The 19751-nt window shown below is 40.0% G+C and overlaps 2 protein-coding genes across 2 annotated transcripts in view; one reads left to right on the forward strand and one right to left on the reverse strand.

Moving 5' to 3' along the window:
- Positions 1-1382: 1382 nt before the first annotated feature.
- SHC2 (SHC adaptor protein 2) overlaps positions 1383-19751 on the reverse strand; it is a 35647-nt gene continuing 17278 nt past the window's right edge. The window contains exons 7-13 of the mRNA XM_069962371.1: positions 17563-17689; positions 16307-16493; positions 14478-14544; positions 12937-13101; positions 8372-8667; positions 4768-4902; positions 1383-2626 (exon numbers count right to left, since the gene is read on the reverse strand). Of these exons, the coding sequence (XP_069818472.1) occupies positions 4768-4902; positions 8372-8667; positions 12937-13101; positions 14478-14544; positions 16307-16493; positions 17563-17689 (977 nt within the window). The 3' untranslated portion in view covers positions 1383-2626. The remainder of the gene's footprint in view (positions 2627-4767; positions 4903-8371; positions 8668-12936; positions 13102-14477; positions 14545-16306; positions 16494-17562; positions 17690-19751) is intronic.
- LOC138785906 (hippocampus abundant transcript 1 protein-like) overlaps positions 11488-19751 on the forward strand; it is a 131690-nt gene continuing 123426 nt past the window's right edge. The window contains exon 1 of the mRNA XM_069962373.1: positions 11488-11581. Coding sequence (XP_069818474.1) covers positions 11525-11581 — 57 coding nt within the window. The 5' untranslated portion in view covers positions 11488-11524. The remainder of the gene's footprint in view (positions 11582-19751) is intronic.

Here is a 19751-nt window from a genome sequence, read left to right on the forward strand (position 1 = left end):
TTGTACTTAGCATTTTGTGGATTACGATTCTTTCATGCTTTTATCGCAACCTATTGTTTTGAACTTCTTTCCAGCTCTCCTAGTTGTCCTTGTCTTTATGTTCAATGCTTCTTTGCTCGATTCTTGCATTGGTAGCTGAAATATATTCCTTCTTGCCTTGCTGTTCCTTCTATCTAATTACTCCAGTTTACCATCTTAATGTTGTTCAGAGCTGAAGCCCAGGCTTGCTGTTTCTTTCACATACTTACCATACTCCCATGCTTCTCTCTATGTTTGACGTGGCCCCAAATTTTAAGGTCAGCTATTACTGACTTGCCTATTGTATAGCCATTGCAGGACCATGTGGTGCCATGTATTGCACAAGATTATGAATTAAAATATATCTATGGGCAGAACATTGATTAACACTGTTGCTTTTATCACTAGACTCTTAGGTACAAATGTAACTAGGGCAACATCTGCATAGAATCTGTATTCCTGTCTGTGTGGGTTTCCTTTTTTTTAGCATTAAATTGTGCAGTGGTGGGCACAGCTAAATACAGAGTGTGTCGCAGCCAACAATAGCCTACGGTATATACAAGAAAGAGCGACTATGTTATAGAGAATGCAGCACACTCAAATACACAAGTAATTAAAAGAAAAATCTCACCTTTATTGTTACAAAGATGTCAAGATACCATTAAAAACATTTAAAATAAGACAATAAGTAGCCCCAAAGCATCTAGATGCACCCCCACAGTCATTGGGTCGACACACAAGCACCAACCCAAGCTGTACTGTATGCCCAAAGAAAAGCTGCTACAAAAATAATATATACTGGAAATTATCAATGAAGCAATAACCAAATCAGACACAATGGGGTTTAGTTGATTTCTCACTAGCATCAACCTGCTCTTTATTATTTTTGCTTGGATTCATGGATTTATTTATGTTCATACTTTTTCTGATTTGGTTATTGCTTCATTGATCATTTCCAGTATATGTTATTTTTGTAACAGCTTTTTTGGGGCCTACAGTACAGCTTGGCTTGGTGTTTGTGTGTCACCCCAATGGCATATTGTCCATTTTAAATGTTTTTAATCGTATCTTGGTCTTTGTAACAATAAAGGTGGTTTTTTGATGACTTGTGTATTTGAGTGTGCTATATTCTTTATAACATTGTTGCTCTTTCTTGTTTCTCTTTTTTGTCTAGTTTCCATCCACACTCAGAAACCATACTGATAGATTGGCATCTTATAAATCGGCCCTAATGTGTGTGTGGACTAAAGAGTACACACACACATTGGTACATTGCCAGTGCAGACCATATGACAGCAAGACATGCACTATGCACATTCCCAAAAAGAAAATAGAACACATGACCAGTTTTGTCGCAATTATTTTTTCTGTGTATATTTTTTAATTAAAACCAACGGGTAGAGTCTAAATTATACACTTTCCCTGAATTGCCCAGTACCTCTCTGCACTGGTTTACTGTTACTCCAATTCAGTCACTGTACTATTTCCATCCACAGTGAATTGGCTAGTACAAGCCTAAGTAACAGTAAATTGTGTCACCCAATTCTGTTCCCATAGGTGCTGATTGTCAGATTTCCCAGTGGCAATTTAAGGAGCATATCCTTTATCATTTGCAGAATATAAAGTCTCATAGAACTAAAGTCATCATTTGCCGTCTGTATCTCCTTATCACTCCTCCAAGATCTTAACATAGTCATCATGACTTGAACATGCCCATTGGATACTGGCATTCCACTGGTTAATAGAAAGAAGTTTATGAAGCTGATTTGGTCATTCTTGACATATTGTAAGATAGTGAGCATTTGCAGTTTAATACCTGTGAAATCCAAATTTCTGACCTTCCCTTAATAAACAACATCCATCTCCTCACTGCCCAGCTACATGGCTCTATGGAAAAGATAATGAGATTAACTCATGTTTTTCGTTCTTCAAATAAAGAGTGGTGGCCCATCCGAGAGGGTGTGAGGTGAAGCATATTATTTTCTAACATCTAAATATCCACAAGCTCCCCCATGGTTTTCTTTATGCTCATGCGATGTAAGGGATGTATGCACATACATCACAGTGATCACAGAAAGTGTGGCATTATTCCCAGCATATACTGTATGTTGTTGACTTAATGCTGCACAGCATGACAGCCATGCTCGGAAGACATTCCTGTCTCCTAAATATATCAGTTAAAATGCAAGTTTTGCAACAGGAAGGTCAAGACAGACTGATATTAATACACTGGTTTGGTGTTCAGGTTGTATAATACATATTTGTATATATGGATAGCATTGCTGCTCCTCAAAGGGCCAACATAGTGTCCAACCTGCACCTGCCTCAGATGCTGGATAATTCTTTTCTCAATATAACTTTGTGGTATTGTTTGAGTTATGAGTGATCCTCTTCTTCAAGCTCAGCAGGCTCAGCTATTCCCTCTGGTGGTGGGAAGTATAATAGAAGAGCTATTCATAAATGCAAGATGTAGTCTCTGGTGGAGGAGTCCTCAATGTGTCACTTATGCATGTTCCTTCTGGTGGTTTTCACCTTTGAGACCTGTTTCGGGGGCAGCTCCTCTGTGTTGCCCTTCTGATATGTGTTCATCTCCATGCAAGGGGTAAGCCTGAATGATAAACCGAAAAAAAAAAGATGGCATGTTTAAAACACTTGTATCAATGTTAAAACACATGTATCAATCTCTCTGTTCTGGTATGAAGAATAAAGGTTCACATACACCTTATGCTAAAGTCATCTAAACCCACCGGCAATGTCGAGTTCTTACTACAGTATAAGATGTATGAAGGCCTCCTAAATCTCCTCCGTGATGGATATTCAGAAGCTGGCCCTTTTATTCTGGAAGAGATAGGCCGCTGCCAAAGCAGTTGTCCAGCTGACACTTTTTGAAAGTTATTGACAGTTATTAAAAAATGTATAGGTACTTTTAGGCTGGTTCCACACTTCAGTAGCACTTTCCATAGTTTGCAGCTATAAAAGTCTATAGTAAAATATTTTAAACTTTTTTAAATTTTTCCATTGTTTTTGGATTCAGTGGCAATTTTTTTTTTTTTAACAAAATGCAGGTACAGTCATTTTATGGTTTTTTTTTTCCCTGAGGAGATTTGTCTTTAGAACTTTAAGGGTACAAACCCACTTGACGTATTTGCTGCGTGAATCAGTCTTAAAAATAAGCAGGCAAAACGCAGGTTGGCTTTATACGATTGTTCTGTGTTAAAATACGCAACTGCGTATTTTTGAAGCGTGAAGCTTGTTGTTAGCAAAGCATCAGTTGTTAACAACATGTGCGAAAAACGCATGTAGCTTCACACTTCAAAAATACGCAATTGCGTATTTTAACGCAGAACAATTGTATAAAGCCAACCTGCGTTTTGCCTGCTTATTTTTAAGACTGATTCACGCAGCAAAAACGTCAAGTAGGTTTGTACCCTAAAAGCCCCAGCACAAAATTTTGAAAGGTGAAAAAACATAAAAAATGCAATTAAAGAAAAATCTTGAAAAACTGAGGAAAAAAAGAAGGTCTTAGACCTCATTCACTCATCCACAAATGTATCCATAACTGCGAATCTGAAATTATGGACAAATAAATGTCTCATTGATTTCTATGGGCCTTTTCACATGTCCGCAATTACGGATCCACTATTAAGCCGAGATCCAAACCGCAAAAACAAGTCATATGTCCTAGTGCGGACTGTAATAGAATCAATAGCAGTCTATGGGATCTGTATTCTTTGAGGACGTTGTAGGCATCTCCATAACATGTCAGTACATTGGGTTCCTTTTTTTGACTAGTTGCTTACTTTCTTGATTCATTTTTTGATCAGTCTTGCTCTTGTCTCTGGGTCCTTGGGCCTGTTTGTGCTCTGCTGGGGTTAGTTTGTAGATCAGGATTATCATAGGGATATTTGTAAGAACAGTAAGTGTCAGATGTTATAAATAATGTTCACTGATAGATCAAGGAAATAACTTGGGTTAGCTAGGGTGGGCCCATTGTTAATTTGTTCCTGTTTATCTTCTGCCTATATTCCTGACTGAGCTGCTATTCTTGCTCTTGTTGCCTGCCAGTATTAACATTTGATGTGTTACATTTTCTGTTCCTATTGTCTACTTTTTATATAATTCGGCCCTACTGTAGATCCTGGAGCCACAAATAGGACCCAGGGTAAGTAACTGCTATAGGTAAAGACCACTTCTGCATTCTTGTGACCAGTTAATATTGTCACACTTCACTGCACTCATTGCAGTTTAGTGATTTTACCAATTCTTTACTAAATCCAGCACTGGATGAAACAGACAAATGGAATTCCACAAAGTCAGGGAGCTGATAAGCACTACAACAATCGTGTGTCTAAACACTTTCACTTGGGATGATGAGTATCTTGGCGGTGCTTGCTGTGCAACAGTACAAATCCAACATCTGTGTAATAGAAAAAGCAACAGCAGTCACCCTTTAGCTGATAAAATATGTCCGCACTTCAATTGTATACATATGCACCAATAAAAAATTCCGTGATCAGGGTGAGGGCAGCTGCTTTTTCTTTTACACATGTTAGACAAATGGAGTTCACCATAAAAAGACATTCATTTCTCACCTTGGTCTCACTGTATTTTCCTTTTTAACACAATTTCTTGCTACTTGACAACAGCTTGTACACATCATTTTTACGTAATAACAATAATGATGATTGCAGAATTTTCCAGTTGTTGGAATAGATTTCCTTTTCTATTAACTGGTACGTAGTGTCTTACCTAAGATGTTACTCTTCGTGCTATCACCTGCCGCAGGTGCAGTTCACTCTCTGCTGCCACAATTGGCTGTTGGTTATGTAGATGGTAGGAGATGAGATGACTTATGCTCTCAAACAGCACATCTTTTGTTCTGACCTGACGGAAAGGAGGAAATAACATTGAATGACTTGCAGCCACTTGCAAAATATATGAATATAAAAACTGCACATATTTAATAGGCATGTGGTAGTAATAAAAGGAATAAAGGGGTTGTCAAATACATACAACACCTTGCTTTAAGCCCGGCAACATTTTTTATTAAAGTATTGTATTGCCCCCCAAAAGTTATACAAATCAACAATATACACTTATTACAGGAAATGCTTATAAAGTGCTTTTTTCCCTGCACTTACTACTGCATCAAGGCTTCACTTCCTGGATAAAATGGTGATGTCACGACCCGACTCCCAGAGCTGTGCGGGCTGTGGCTGCTGGAGAGGATGATGGAAGAGGGATGCTCAGTGTACCTCCAGTGCCCTGTGTCCCTCAGTGTCCCCTTGCCATCATCCTCTCCAGCAACCACAGCCCGCACAGCTCTGGGAGTCGGGTCGTGACATCACCATTTTATCCAGGTAGTGAACCCGTGATGCAGTAGTAAGTACAGGGAAAAAGCACTTTATAAGCATGTTCAGACAGTTACCACTGCAGGAATGACCGGCACATCTGCTGCATAATCTTGATGTGTAACACTTATCTCTATGTATTTCAATCAATAATCAATAAAATATGTAATATATAAAATACATTAAATATATAGTATGTGTTGATTTGAAATTCTGCAGAACAACTTAAAGCTATGTTCACACATAGTATTTGGGCCCTATTATGCGAAATGATTATGGGCCGTACTTGGACGACCATTCCAGCGATAATTGTTTCGTGTAATAGCTCATTTAGAAAGGCAACAATCAGCTGAGATGCACGATGTTAGCTGAACATCATCTTACCGCATGTTCTATAATCACAATGATGATAGCAGGGGTCTGCTGAAGATCATTCTCCTCTTTTGAGGTCCACATCATAAGACTCTTCTGGCCATTTTCTCTGACAGTCATAGTCATCTATTGCTCTGCTGGCTCACCCTGACATATTCTTGACCAGTTTTCTACCTGGCTTCCTTACTTATATTCCTTGCTATATTCTGACATACCTACCCTCCTCATGGCTGATTTTAACATCCCCATTGACAAACCACTCTCCCTATAGGTCTCTCAGTTTCTTTCTCTAACCTTCTCCCTTGGCCTCTCCCAGCTTTCTGACTCTCCAATCGGTAAAGGTGGAAACACCCTGGACCTGGTCTTCTCTAGACTTTGAACAATTTCTCATCTTACTAACACTCCAACTGAGCTGGAGTGTCTTCTTCTTTTCAATCACGAATACTCATTCCGCTCCTGACACCCCAACCTCACCCCAACCTAAGTGCCATCAACACCCAACAACTCTTAAATACTGTACAGTCATCACTATCACCTATCCTCTCCTATCCTAATCTGGCTGCTAAATACTATCACCCTCTAAACATACCCCAAACAGCCTGACACAGATGGCCACAACGGTGAGAGATTTCTGTCCTCTCCAATCTACCGAAATTGCCCTTACTAAAAACTTTAGCAATCTCCTCATTGCCAAATCTAAAGGTGACCATTCTCTGCTCATTCTCCTGGATCTATCTGCAGCTTTTGACACTGTAGACCACCAGCTCCTCCTCTCCACGCTCCGCTCTATTGGCCTCAAGGACTCTGCTCTTTCCTGGTTTTCCTCCTATCTCTGAACGCTCCTTTAGTGTATCACTTTCTGGCTCCACCTCATCTTCTCTGCCCCTTACAGTCGGGGTTCCTCAGGAATCAGTCCTGGGCCCTCTCCTTTTCTCACTTGACACTTTACCTATTGAACAAATCATCAGCAAGTTTGGTTTTCCGTACCATCTCTATGCTGATGAGACCCAGCTCTATACCTCCTCCCGTGATATCACCCCCGCTCTTCTACAGAACACCAATAACTGTCTGTCTGCCGTCTCTAATATTATTTCCTCTCTATTGTTTAAACTCAATCTTGCTAAAACTGAGCTGCTTGTATTTCCTCCCTCTGCTAACCGCCCCCCACCTGACATCTCCATTTGTGTCTGTAGTGCAACCATAACCCCTACACAGCAAGTTTGCTGCCTTGAAGTTATGTTTGACTCCTTTCACGTTCCTGTCACCTGCATCTAAATAACATCTCTAAAATCAGATTCTTCTTACAGTCGAATTGGCTAAAAGTCTCATTGTCGCTCTGATTCATTCACTTTTAGACTACTGCAATTCCTTACTAATCGGCCTTCCTTCCTCTAAACTCTCCTCCCTTCAGTCCAATTTTAATGCAGCAGCCAGGCTAATCTCTCTATCCAGCCGCTATACAGATGCCTCCCCCCTGTGCCAGTCACTACATTGGCTCTCTGTTATGCACAGGATACAATATAAACTCCTCCTGCTCACCCACAAATCTCTCCCCAATGCTTCACCTCCCTATATATCCTCCCTCATCTCTGTCTACCACCCTACCCATGCTTTACGCTCTGCTAATGACCTACGTCTAACATCCCCCTTAATCCGCACCTCTCACTCCCATCTTCAGGACTTTGCCCAAGAGGCACCAGTTCTATGGAATGCATTGCCTAAGAAGGTTAGACTCGCCACTAATACCCAAGGCTTTAAACATGCCCCCAAAACTCATCTTTTCAAACAGGCCTATCAGGTTCCCTAATTTGGTTGCTCCCCCCCATCCACACACTTCCAAGCACTTAGGCACTTAGACCTGTAGCATACAGGAATTGACTGGTGACTAGTTCATCCACCCTTAACTGCCCTGCCCTATTTATAAAGATGTCCGGACCATAATAACAATAAAGCACTTTTGGGCCCTCACTCCCAGAATTGTAAACTGCTACAGAATCTGCTGGTGCTATATAAATAAGAACTATTATTATTATTATTATTATTATTACATTGTCACTCAAGATGACAACCCTGACAGATCACGCGAAAAATTGGAGGATCTCAAAAGGAGTAAGTAGCATTTTTTTTTTTTAATCACACTCATCTATATTGACCCCATAGCACATTTTTTATGTACCTGAATGGTATGTTTGTTTAATGAGAATCTTATTGCTATTGATCTACAGTATTCCATTTCTCTAGGATACTGGCTTTTATATTCTAAAAAAGAATGTCTATGCAAAGAATGGATCCATTTAACTTAAACTGTGTAAATGGTAATTAAACGACATGGTGATTAGTAATCAGACAATTAATCCCTATAATATTATTCCACTATTCTATACTGAAAAGCCATTCCAGTAATAGCATACAGTGCATGTTATAATGAGGTCATATCAAAACTCAATCAAAAAATACAAGAGTGCTTAGACTTGATGGGTATTACATAAAATCAAAATGGATGAGCACATTGTAATTTGTTGTGTATTTTTGGTGACTGCATTTAAGCAAATTGTAGATAGATATAGGTATAGAAGGGTGCATACTTCACCTAGGCCCTGAGCCCCGAAACCAGATAGAATATTCCTTACCACTCCTTCTGGATCTACCAACAGGAGATGTTTGGGTTGTCCTCTGTGCATTCCAGTCAGGACATACTGGCCCGGATTAGTGATACTGTCTCTCACTAAGAAGTCACCATCTCTCTGCAGAAGCTTCTCTGCTTCCCTCCTGCTCATTTTACCCTGGTACCATGGTTCTCCTTTGAGTTGTTCTTCTGTGGGGGCAACTGGTGCTCTTCTAGTTGGCGGGCTTGGCCACTGATCTTCTAATTTTTGGGATCCTGACAGTCCAGATTCATGAAGTTTTAAAGCATCTTCGAATGGTCCTAGTAAAGGAATGAAGAATGTTTAAATGGTTATCTTTATAGTACATAACAAATCTTTTAATGTGTCCATAATAATAAAAAAATGAAATATATTGACTCAAGGCGGCTACGTGGAACGTATTTTGGGGCCAAAGTAAAACCATTTATCAAAAAACTTTTCCAGAACTAGTGATATATTAGCGGGTTATGATATCTGGAATAAACATTTTATTTAGTAACTGGAGGAACAATAAGACACATTGTATGGCCTGCAGGAATGTATATATACGTTACTACTGCATGGTGGCCAAACAACTTTAATAATGTATCAGAAAGTGAGTGTAGACCCACTTTGCTACTCAACTGGCTACACCAGGGAGCGGAGTCTAAGCACCCTCTAGGTCTTCACCCTTTATCCAGCTACAGCATAAGCGAAATTTGGGGGGTGCAGGGGGGGCAGTGGCTCCTGGGCCCACACTGGCAGGGGCCCACTGAGGTCTCAGAGGCTTAATGCTGTCTGCAAAAGCTATTTCTTTTGCAGACAGCCTGCAGATCGATGGGGAAGGACCTGTGGTGACGTCATAAGGGGGCGGGGCTGAGTACTGGAGAGGATTCTTGTGGATGAAGGACCTGTGGTGATGTCATGAGGGGGCGGGGCTGAGAAGATGCTGGTGCATGAAGGACATGTGATCATTGTCCTCGTATATCTCCTCCTGTAATGTGATAGATAGATAGATAGATAGATAGATAGATAGATAGATAGATAGATAGATAGATAGATATAGAAGTAAATCAGCAGCACAAAAATAGGTGAAGTGGGTGCCAGTAGTAGTTCCAACCACGAACTCCTAATATATCAAAGTAAATCCAACGGCACTCCGAGGTACGGTGAAAACCAATAGTGATTTATTCCAGTGATCAAATCATGTTACAGCACAGCAATCAAAGAGGCAACGTTTCTGGGCTTGAAAATGGTGGCGTGAGGCCACAGAAACGTTGCCTCTTTGATTGCTGTGCTGTAACATGATTTGATTACTGGAATAAATCACTATTGGTTTTCACCGTACCTCGGAGTGCCGTTGGATTTACTTTGATAGATAGATAGATAGATAGATAATAGATAGATAGATAGATAGATAATAGATAGATAATAGATAGATAAATAGGAGATAGATAGATATAGAAATCACCCACAGCACACCGATCTTAGCAAAAAACAAGTGAGTTTATTCCATAGTGAAACAGCACAGCACAATGTTAGATAGCGACGTTTCAACGACCTCCGTCGTCTTTTTCACGCTTGAAAAAGACGACGGAGGTCGTTGAAACGTCGCTATCTAACATTGTGCTGTGCTGTTTCACTATGGAATAAACTTACTTGTTTTTTGCTAAGATCGTTGTGCTGTGGGCGATTTCTAAATCTACAAAGCAAAGTCTCGTCAGGACTATACCTGCTGGCACCCACCCTGATTGATAACAGTCGTGCTGCTCCAAAATACAAAGAATCTAGATAGATAGATAGATAGAGATAGATAGATAGATAGATAGATAGATAGGAAATTGATATCTAGCAGCTCATCACATATCTTGGATTGTACATGTATGATCACAACCAGCTCACCCCTTTGAGGCTATGTTCACACTGTGTATGTTTCTGCACGTAGTTTTGAGGTTGATGCGTTCGCTTGAAAGTATACGCTATACGCCCGCACAATGCACACTACGTATGAGCTTACGGCCGGATCGTATACGGCGCCAGGAAAAATGAACAAGACCATTGTTTTAGGACGGAAATGTTGAAACTCACGGCCGTGGATTTCCATGCGGTCCCATACAAAGTACTTATTTCAGCCAAATTGAACTTGATTTTTCGATCCAAAAGGTTCTGTGAGTTTTATTGGGCTGGGCGAAGATTTCCAAGTAAATGACCTGTTTCAGATCGCTTCGAATCAAGCTAGGGAAGCATAACTGTACTACGGGCGTATGTTCGCGGTTCGTACACATCCGGCGCATGTCGATTTTTCCCACGCCCGTAGTTTCAGCCGCACATGTACGCCGCGTACGAAATGGGGCCGGACTCATACGCAGTGTGAACATAGCCTTAATGTCTAAAAACACATTACCTATACCACTATTATTTTTAGGCAAAGATAATCTGGTTAAAAGGGTTCTCCAGAATTAAGAAAAAAAAACATAGTTGCTTTCTTCCAAAACAGCGCCACCCCTGCTCTTAGGTTGTGTGTGGTATTACAACTTGGCACTATTCACTTCAGTCGAATACCACACACAAACTGAGGACAAGAGTGGTGCTGTCTGTGGAAGAAGGTAGCTATATTTTTCTAATCTTAAGCACTTTACATTTTTTTTGTGGTTCTATATGTGAAATGTACAGAAGCCTCTTATACTGCTCTTTATCCTTATCCACTATGAGTAATGTAGAAGAATATTCCCTTTATTATTCAGAAAGCCTTGTCACCTGCAAAGGTTCCCTATGGGTAAGGTTGGTTGGGGGCCCACTCAGACTCACTCGCCCCCCCTAGGCTGAACTACGCCCCTAAACTACAGGATGCTGAAGCTGGACTTCTGTGGCTAGATGGCACCAGGTCACTCTATAAGTGTGGTCCCAGTGAGAGCAGCAGCTGGTTCCCAATAACAAGAGTCAGTGCTAATAATCAGGGAACAGGCCAAGTATGCGTGGTCAGCACGCCAGGTCGTGATCAGGAGAGTCAGTGCAGTACCAGGAATGAGACAGGTACATAGTCCAGTAGGTGAAAGATCAGGGCAGGCGGTTTCAGAGGCAAGTCAGACAATCCAAGTCGGCAACAGGAGAGGTACATGCCACAGACAGGGGACAGGCAATAAGCATAAACTGAAGAACATGCACAGGTCAGAATTTACAGGGGTCGAAGGCTATGTTCACACAACGTTTTCACAGGTCAGTTTAAAATTACGCCCATCATTTTGTGTCTAAAATGTTGTCCGTCATTTAGCTGTCTGGCATCCCCTTGCAATGCAATGACAGCTGCTAGTACATTATTCTAGTTCAGGTGGACTAATTGCCCTTTGGTTGTGTCTTTAATTGAAAATGTCATTGAATTTAATAGTAAAAACAGTGAAAGGACAGTGACAAAAGAAATACTGTGTGTAAACAACAAAAAAATATTGTCCTCTGTTTGCAAAAGACGTCCGAAAATAATTGTCATGATAATTATTTTGACGTCCGCGCAGACAATGTCCGTCGTTTAATGCCTTGTGTGCATTGGATCTCCATCATCCCATTGGCTTCAAAATAGCAAAGGTGGCTGCCTTTTCTCTTTTTTTGACATTGACACAGCCTAAACAGAGCATGGGTGAAAGTGATAGATCTAGCAGATTTTATACCATCTAGTGTAGATTAAACTGTCAAAGTATTAGGGCCCGTTCACACCGGGAATTGGTGCAAAACCCTGCCTGCTATGTGTTTCAATGGAAGGCCTTCCACGCCTCCACTCTTCACGCCTCTCCGCTCAAAGATTTGACATGTAAATGCAAGGCCTCCCACTGAAACCCATAGGCAGGATTCGGTGCAGATTCCGCAAGCGGGAGCTCCGCACGGAATTTTGGTGCCGATTCCGTAGTGTGAACAGACCCTTAGACAGGATTAGTAAATTTGCCTCAATGTCCATTAAAACTTTAATGGCAGCCATTTCCTAATGGAAAAATAAATAGGAAGAATTGTTTAATTGGAATTTAACCATTTGTCACTAAATAGTAATTCAATAACATGTTTTTTTTTTTTATTTTAGGTGGAGGTGTTTTTTGTTACATACTACTGATATTTGTGATATGTCTTTGGTAGAATAGTTTAGCCACCTTTCTTTCTGTATGTACAATTGTGCTAATTCTGTTTGGTTAGTTCTGTCTCTTATGACACATATATGTACACTCTACCTCCCTTCTGGCGCATTTGATGTGTATTGTTCCAGATAGCTCAGACTGTTTTAGTTCCTTTTGAAAGGGACAACTCCCTCTGTCTACATATACTGACAAATGCAGTCATTACTGATAATAGCCAGAGCTAATAACACATTAACTGAACACAGTGCTGAATTTCATGTAAACTTGCTGGCTTTTGTGAACCTAGACATTAATGCAACCCTTTTGCGATTTAAATAAGAAGTTTGGTAAAAAGGGAACAGGATTATAACAATTGCTATTCTTATGGTATATGATAGAAAATACAACATAGTTGTGCATCATCTCATTACAGAGAGAGAGAGAGAGAGAGAGAGAGAGAGAACATCAACTTACTCATATCAAAGATGTCCTTCTTTGGACTGTCTTCTGGGATCATATAGGGTTCTTTATCTGTATTTAACCCATCAAGGGTCTGCGTGTTGACATACATATGTTCCTCATAGTCTCGGAGTCCCAAAGCACGACCATTGCTTGCTTGGAATATCTCATTAGTTGGCCCTGATAAAGGAGCAAGATAAGAATCAGTGTTTCCATTCTCACCCTAAAGGTGCCCATACATTTTATATTTATGTTGGCCGGGTAATGAAGAATAGGGGGGGGGGGGGGGAATGCCAAAAGAAAACACCAATATGCACAGACATGGGGGGACATGTATGAAAAGGCATAAATACCTTTTTTAGGCACAGATGGGGCAAATCGGCGTATAAATATTCGTAAACGGTATTTTTGCGAATATTCTTTTCGCATCTGCCCCATCTGCGCCACCTTTGCCAATGAGGCAGAGAGGGGGCGTTACGGGGTGTGGCTGCATGCAGAGGGGCGTAGGTTTCACAATTTTTTTCCACAATTTTCACACGGACAGGCTCCGTGCGATGGGGCTTTATGTAGAGGCAATGCATCTCTACATAAATCCACTAAGCTCCAGAGCTGCCGGGACATTTGTAAGGCCGGACTTCATAGATCTCCCCCATGGTGTTTTTGGGGTGTTTTTCTCCTTCCCTATAGAAGTCTATGGGGGAAAAACACTAACATTTCCGTGATAAAACATGCAAATGCACAGCATACTGTGATTTAGCAAGACTGCAAAAGAGCAGAAAAGTGACAAAATGTCCTGAAAAACCACCAAACACAAAATTGCCATGTAGTAATTGTGTTTCTTATTTTCCTTTTGACTCTCTGCTAACATCTTGCCGCAGTGTTTTTGAGACAACTTTTGTGCCAATTTCGGATTTTCTTTTGCTTTTTTGTTTGTTTGTTTGTTTGTTTGTTTTTAAGAAACCCCTATCCTGATTAAGCCCTAAACATGACCATAGAAATAAAGAACAATTAACGATCTAGACAAATTTACAAATGGACACATCTATGGTCCTCAAGACAAATAGCAATGGGCAATAAAAAAATTCCATCTGACAAAATATTAATCATTAAGGTGATCATACAGAGGCACCAGCTTGTACTTCTGATATGTCACTAATTGTATACTGTACCTGGACTTGATGGTAATTCTACATTTAAAAGGGTTCTCAGGGCTTACAAAAGCATGAACACTTTCTTCCAGAAACAACACAACTCTTGTCTCCAATTTGGGTGTAGTTTAACAGCTCAATTCCATTGAACTGAATGGAGCTTAATAGCAAAATCACACCCAAACTGGAGACAAGAGTTGTACTGTTGCTGAAAGAAAGTGGCCATGATTTTCTTACACTGGATTAGAGCCATTTAAGAGCACTCTTATGCTTCAAAATTTTTCTGGAGGGGTAAATATTAGGGCAGACAATAATAGTACTGGTTATTTCACTTTTCTCTGAGAAAAGGACTGGAAAAGCACTGGCAATAAGCACACTGAAAAAGTAGATTTTTAATAGTATTCTTACCATGGTCTTCCAATTCCCACTGTGATCCTGATTGTGTGACTGGTGCTCGTCTGGCTGGAGTTCCCACCTACAAATAGGTATAAAATAGAGATATGCAAAGTTCTGTATATTAGCCAGCAAATTAGCCACCACACAGCCTAGAAGACCATTTCATGCCCATTGCCAGCATGGACTGTGCAGCGGCATCACTGTAACCTCACTCATAATCCCATTTCACTATGACCTAAGGTATCTCCCATCTGGTCTCTCTCGTTTGTAGATATATACTTCATTATCATTGACTGATCAATGTCCATATCGGAATAATCATGGTATAATTATTAAGGTCTTGTGGTGATTTACACTTTATGTTGTTATGCCATTTGGTATATTATTTAACTATCTTTACTATACGTAACTCCCTGAAGAATATTTTGTGTTGCTGAGAAACCGATTTGGCCTTTTAATATTGCTGTGCAATGAATTTGTGCTTGATAGGATGGCTATGTTGTACAAAATTATAAATGGTAAAAACATGCCAACTTTATTTGTTTGGGTTTTTTGTTTTTGCACTCTATCGTTTTTTAATATCTAAGATATCTTTTATGATCACAGTAGGGATTCTAGGAGGTGTGAGTGCGGGATTGCTCTTATTACGCCAGCAATCTCTGGAGGATGATCAAGGGATATAGGGTAATACCTTGTCTATACAATATCATGAAGTAACTTTATTAACATATTCTCCTAAATGGTCATGGTTGAATAACCATTGAATGAACAATTTTCTGGTGAATATTTGTTCAGTCAGTGCAAATATTTTTTTTATTTATATGGACCATTAGGCTCTTTTCACGCATGGCATTTACTTAAAGTAAATAATGGCTATTTTGCCACAAATTACTCCATTGCGGTAAAATATCGGTATTTTTGCTGCAATTCCATCAAAATTTGGCAAAAATTGCTCTATTTTACCACGATTGCACAATTTGCTGAAAAATAGTGCTAATTAACGCTAATTAAATGCTATATGTGAACATAGCCTTAGTTCACACACGTTGGCGTTTTATTGCATTAACCCAATAAAAGGTGGCTGGATGACAAATAAATGATTAATTACTGCAATGAAATGATGCATGTTCACACATAGATTAGCGTAAATTAGCGATAATTTGTCACAAATTGCACAGTAAAGTAGCGCTATGTTTGCAGCAATTCTGTCAAAATTGCAGCCAAAACAGCACTATTTTACTAGGACATCATACCAGGACGTAACACGTAGGGTATCTCTGAGACGTACCTGATCCTGTTACATCCTACTTGGTGATATCTAGCTATCATCTTAAACATTTTGGAATCTGAATTTGCACTTTATCTAAAAAATACACTTTTTGTAATATTATTTACATGCTGCTATATAGAGATTTGGCATATTTGTATGTATTATCTTTATATGGATTGGTGTATATTTATGTATGTTTGTGTTATGGTGTCAATATACAATTTGTGAATTGTATATTCTTTGGGTTGTCATACAGTGTATACTAGTCAGATTGCAGGCTTGTGGGGTCAATTGTATTGACTTTGAGTTGGTCCCCTCTGTATGGGTGATTTTAAATGTTTTTTAACTCGGTTAGGAACTTGTGAATTTCATGCATATTTTGTGATACAATAAAGATTATTTTTTGTATTTGAATTGGCATGCCTTGCATAATATGACATACACTGTTTTCTTTTCTTTGCATTGTGAAAGGCTACATTTGCATACTAGTGTATGTATTAATTGGCTAACATGAGTAAGCATCATTCAAAGGTGATACACGTTGTTAGTTATGTAAAGTATCTACTAGTACCTGGGTCCACTGCCCGTTACTTATTATCTGTGGGTTGGGCTGGTTCGTTGCTCCCGGATCCCTAATCCTGCAGTCTTGTACTCCTCCAAGAGGCGGTTCTTTGCCAGGTATACTATTGTAATAGTTGTGTTCAGAATTTTGATCTTCCTCAGCTGCCCATGCCAGCTCTTCACTCCCAACCACTACCCTTTAAAGACAAATGACACATATACAAGAAAGAGACCACATATACTCTTGTGAAGTCACTATACTATTTGTGTTTGGAGAAAATCTGTAAGAACATAAGCTGTTTACTTATAGATCTGGGCTATGGTCCCACAACATGTTTTTGGCAGTTTGAGTCCAAATAATGTTTGTTATTTTATAATACTGGCCATTATTTGTTAAACAACAGACAGTATTTAATACTCAAATAGCCAACAAAAGACTTGACTGTCTATGTGCATTGTTTCCATAAGGCTATGTAAGCATTTATACGGCTATGTATAAATGCATTTCGCGGCCACTTTTTTGGACCACTGTCATTTTGGTGCGCTTTGGCGGCCATCCAATAAAAGGCCACGAACCGCCCAAAAATACATTGTGGGAACATAGCCAAAACAAGTACACTGCACACAAAATAACAAAAAGTAACTTGAATGTTGCAGAGGATTAAAGTAAGGAAAAGGCCCAAAGTCACAACTAGTTGGTTGGGTAACAATCAAAAGCCTAGCAATAAAATCTGTTGTTATTAGCCACTAGAGATGAGCAAATCTGACAAAAGTTTGGGTTAGTGTGAACCTAAATTATCGGCATTTGACACCTGCTGCCTGGGGAAGGTGGATGCAGCCTGAGGACTGCCTGGAAAACATGGACACAGCCACAGGCTGTTGTTTGAGAAGCCATAAGCTGTATCCATGTTTTCCAGGTAGTCCTCAGGCTGCATCTACCTTCTCCGGGAAGCAGGATTCAAATGCAGATTATTCAGGTTCGTGCAAACCTGAACCTTTGGCAAGTTTACTCATCTTTATTGGTCACACATCTGTCTGTGTAAACAGGAGATGTGCAGATGATAATGATGAAAGTTAATGGCCACATGAACGATAAAACAATCATTTGTGTGGCCCAGCCACACACTTTATTGTGAATAGTAAACGCACTGCAAACCACTGCGGATGGCCGAAGATTGCTACATGTAAAAAAAAAAAAAAAAAAAAAGACTTGAAACTTTTTTATCTTCTTTTAGGAAAGAAATTGAAACTGTGTTTCCATCGTACCTGTCTGGGGGTGCTCCCACTTTGGGGGGACTGTGCAGGAACTGTTTGAACCTCAACTCAAAGGCTTGTCCTACAGTGCTGATCACACTTTGAGCCAACCCATCACAGCACTCCAGAATGTGACAGGCTGCAGATGATTTGGGGACACAGAGGGACAGATGGGAGGACAGGGATGGTATAAAGTAGGACAGCGAGGGTGGTTCAAGAGACAAAAATACACATTAACACCAAGATGAAATAAACAGAAGGACTGAGGAATGAAACAAGAAAAGAAAATTATGGACAGATGGTTATGTTGCCCAACATGTGCCACTTTTACTTGTATAAACAACTTTTTTTGGAAACACCATTCACCATACTTCTCATTCCATCTTTCTCATTGCCTGCATGGTAATTTCCTAATTCATCTACTTGTATTTGAGAATGTCTTTCACTTGTTTATCACACAAGCATAGTTTGTGACTTGGGAACATCAGGAGAGTACCTGTAATTATATAAAACTTTTTTGACATGTCATAGAGACATGTCAAAGGTTTTGAGGAGCCCCGGTCTGAGTTTTCAGACCCATACTGATTGGGAGATAGAGCAGGGAGAGGACCACCCATGCAGTGCATTCTCTCCCCACTCTGAGTTAAAAAAAAAAAAAAAAAAAAAAGAGTTGGGCTCCATAGGAGCCCATGATAAGTCTACCTTTTTTAAAAAAAATCAGAGCAGAGAGTGTACGCGCTGCAGCACGGTCCTCTCCCTGCTCTATCTCCCGATCAGTATGGGTCTAAACACTCAGACCCGCACTGATCACAACTTTTGACATGTCTCTATGACATAAAAAAGCAAAAATTGCCAGCACTCCTATGCCTCTTTTCACACTGTAGGTTGCACACCGCATGTGGCTGACGTACAGTACCTCCAACAGGAGGTAGGCACAGGAGGTTGCTGTTCCCCTTTTAGTTTTTTTTGCCTGCATTTCAGTCACATGAGGCATGCAACCTAGAGTGTGAACAGATGCATAGGAGTGCTACCAATTTTTGCTTTTTTGCTTGTTGGCTTGTACTCCACCCATGTCCTGTGCGTGCTATAAATAGAGATTTGGATCCTATCTGCTTAGTTGTAGGCTTATTGTTAGAACAAAAGAGGCCATTGCTAGTGTGAGAATGCTAGAGTAGGACCATGTCTCTGAGGACATTTAACCGTGGTGACATGGTACACTCTGTCTGATAAAATGGTTTGCTAAGGTGATCATTTTTTAATATCTGTAGAGTATGTACGGTAAGCACTTGCACCTGTAGGTTGCTGTTGCACTTTTTGTCTGTCTTTATGACATGTCAAAAGTTTTTTATAAACTTTTATGGGTACACTTTAAGTTTTTTATATAAACCGTGACACAGTTTCCATGAATGGTTCCATGCAATTGAGCTTTAAGTGAATGTACTTTTTTTGAACCATGGCTTGGTTCCTGCGCACAGCACTGGTCTATTCCCAGGCAATGGCCTTAAGAACTTAAGACGGGCCCGGCCGCCCCCAGTGTGACGAAACCCCCTCCTCTCTGTGATGCGGTACCCAGGAATAGACCAGTACCGTGTGCGGAAACCGAGCCACGGTTCAAAAATGCGCTGTCTATTCATATAAAAAACTTAAAGTAATGTCCCTCATGGTACATTTACTTTAAACTCAATTGCATGGAAGAAAATTGGTCTGAATATAGCGTTTTTTTAATTCAATATCAAGATGGTGGTTGTATGGTCCAGTCACTATGTGGAAGTAATGGTAGTGATTATGGTGTGATGGTATTATTGGTCTCTTGTATTGTGGTATTTTTGGGGATGTTGAGCTGAATATAATGGTTTTTATATAGTAACAGTGTAGTGGTTATGATTTATACTTCAATGGTATTAGTTGGTCCTTGATGTATTATTAAATTTTTTTTAAACCTCACTCCTTGAGAATATTCTGTGTATACAGTATACATTGCCACTCTCATACATTCACAGCCTGGCTTGCAGGGGCAAGACTTTGCCTTGCCCTGTGTTCTAGCTACCCACTCTCTGCTATTGTGCCTTATGACAGCCGATATGTTGTTTATTACAGTCCTGATTGAGACTAAGGACCCCAAGAAGATGCAATGTTGTAATTCCTATACTAGGAGCACTTGAAGGGTTACCCTGTCTGAAACTTTCACTCTTCCTAATTAT

Source organism: Dendropsophus ebraccatus, chromosome 3, assembly GCF_027789765.1.
Source record: "Dendropsophus ebraccatus isolate aDenEbr1 chromosome 3, aDenEbr1.pat, whole genome shotgun sequence".
Lineage (NCBI taxonomy): Eukaryota > Metazoa > Chordata > Amphibia > Anura > Hylidae > Dendropsophus > Dendropsophus ebraccatus.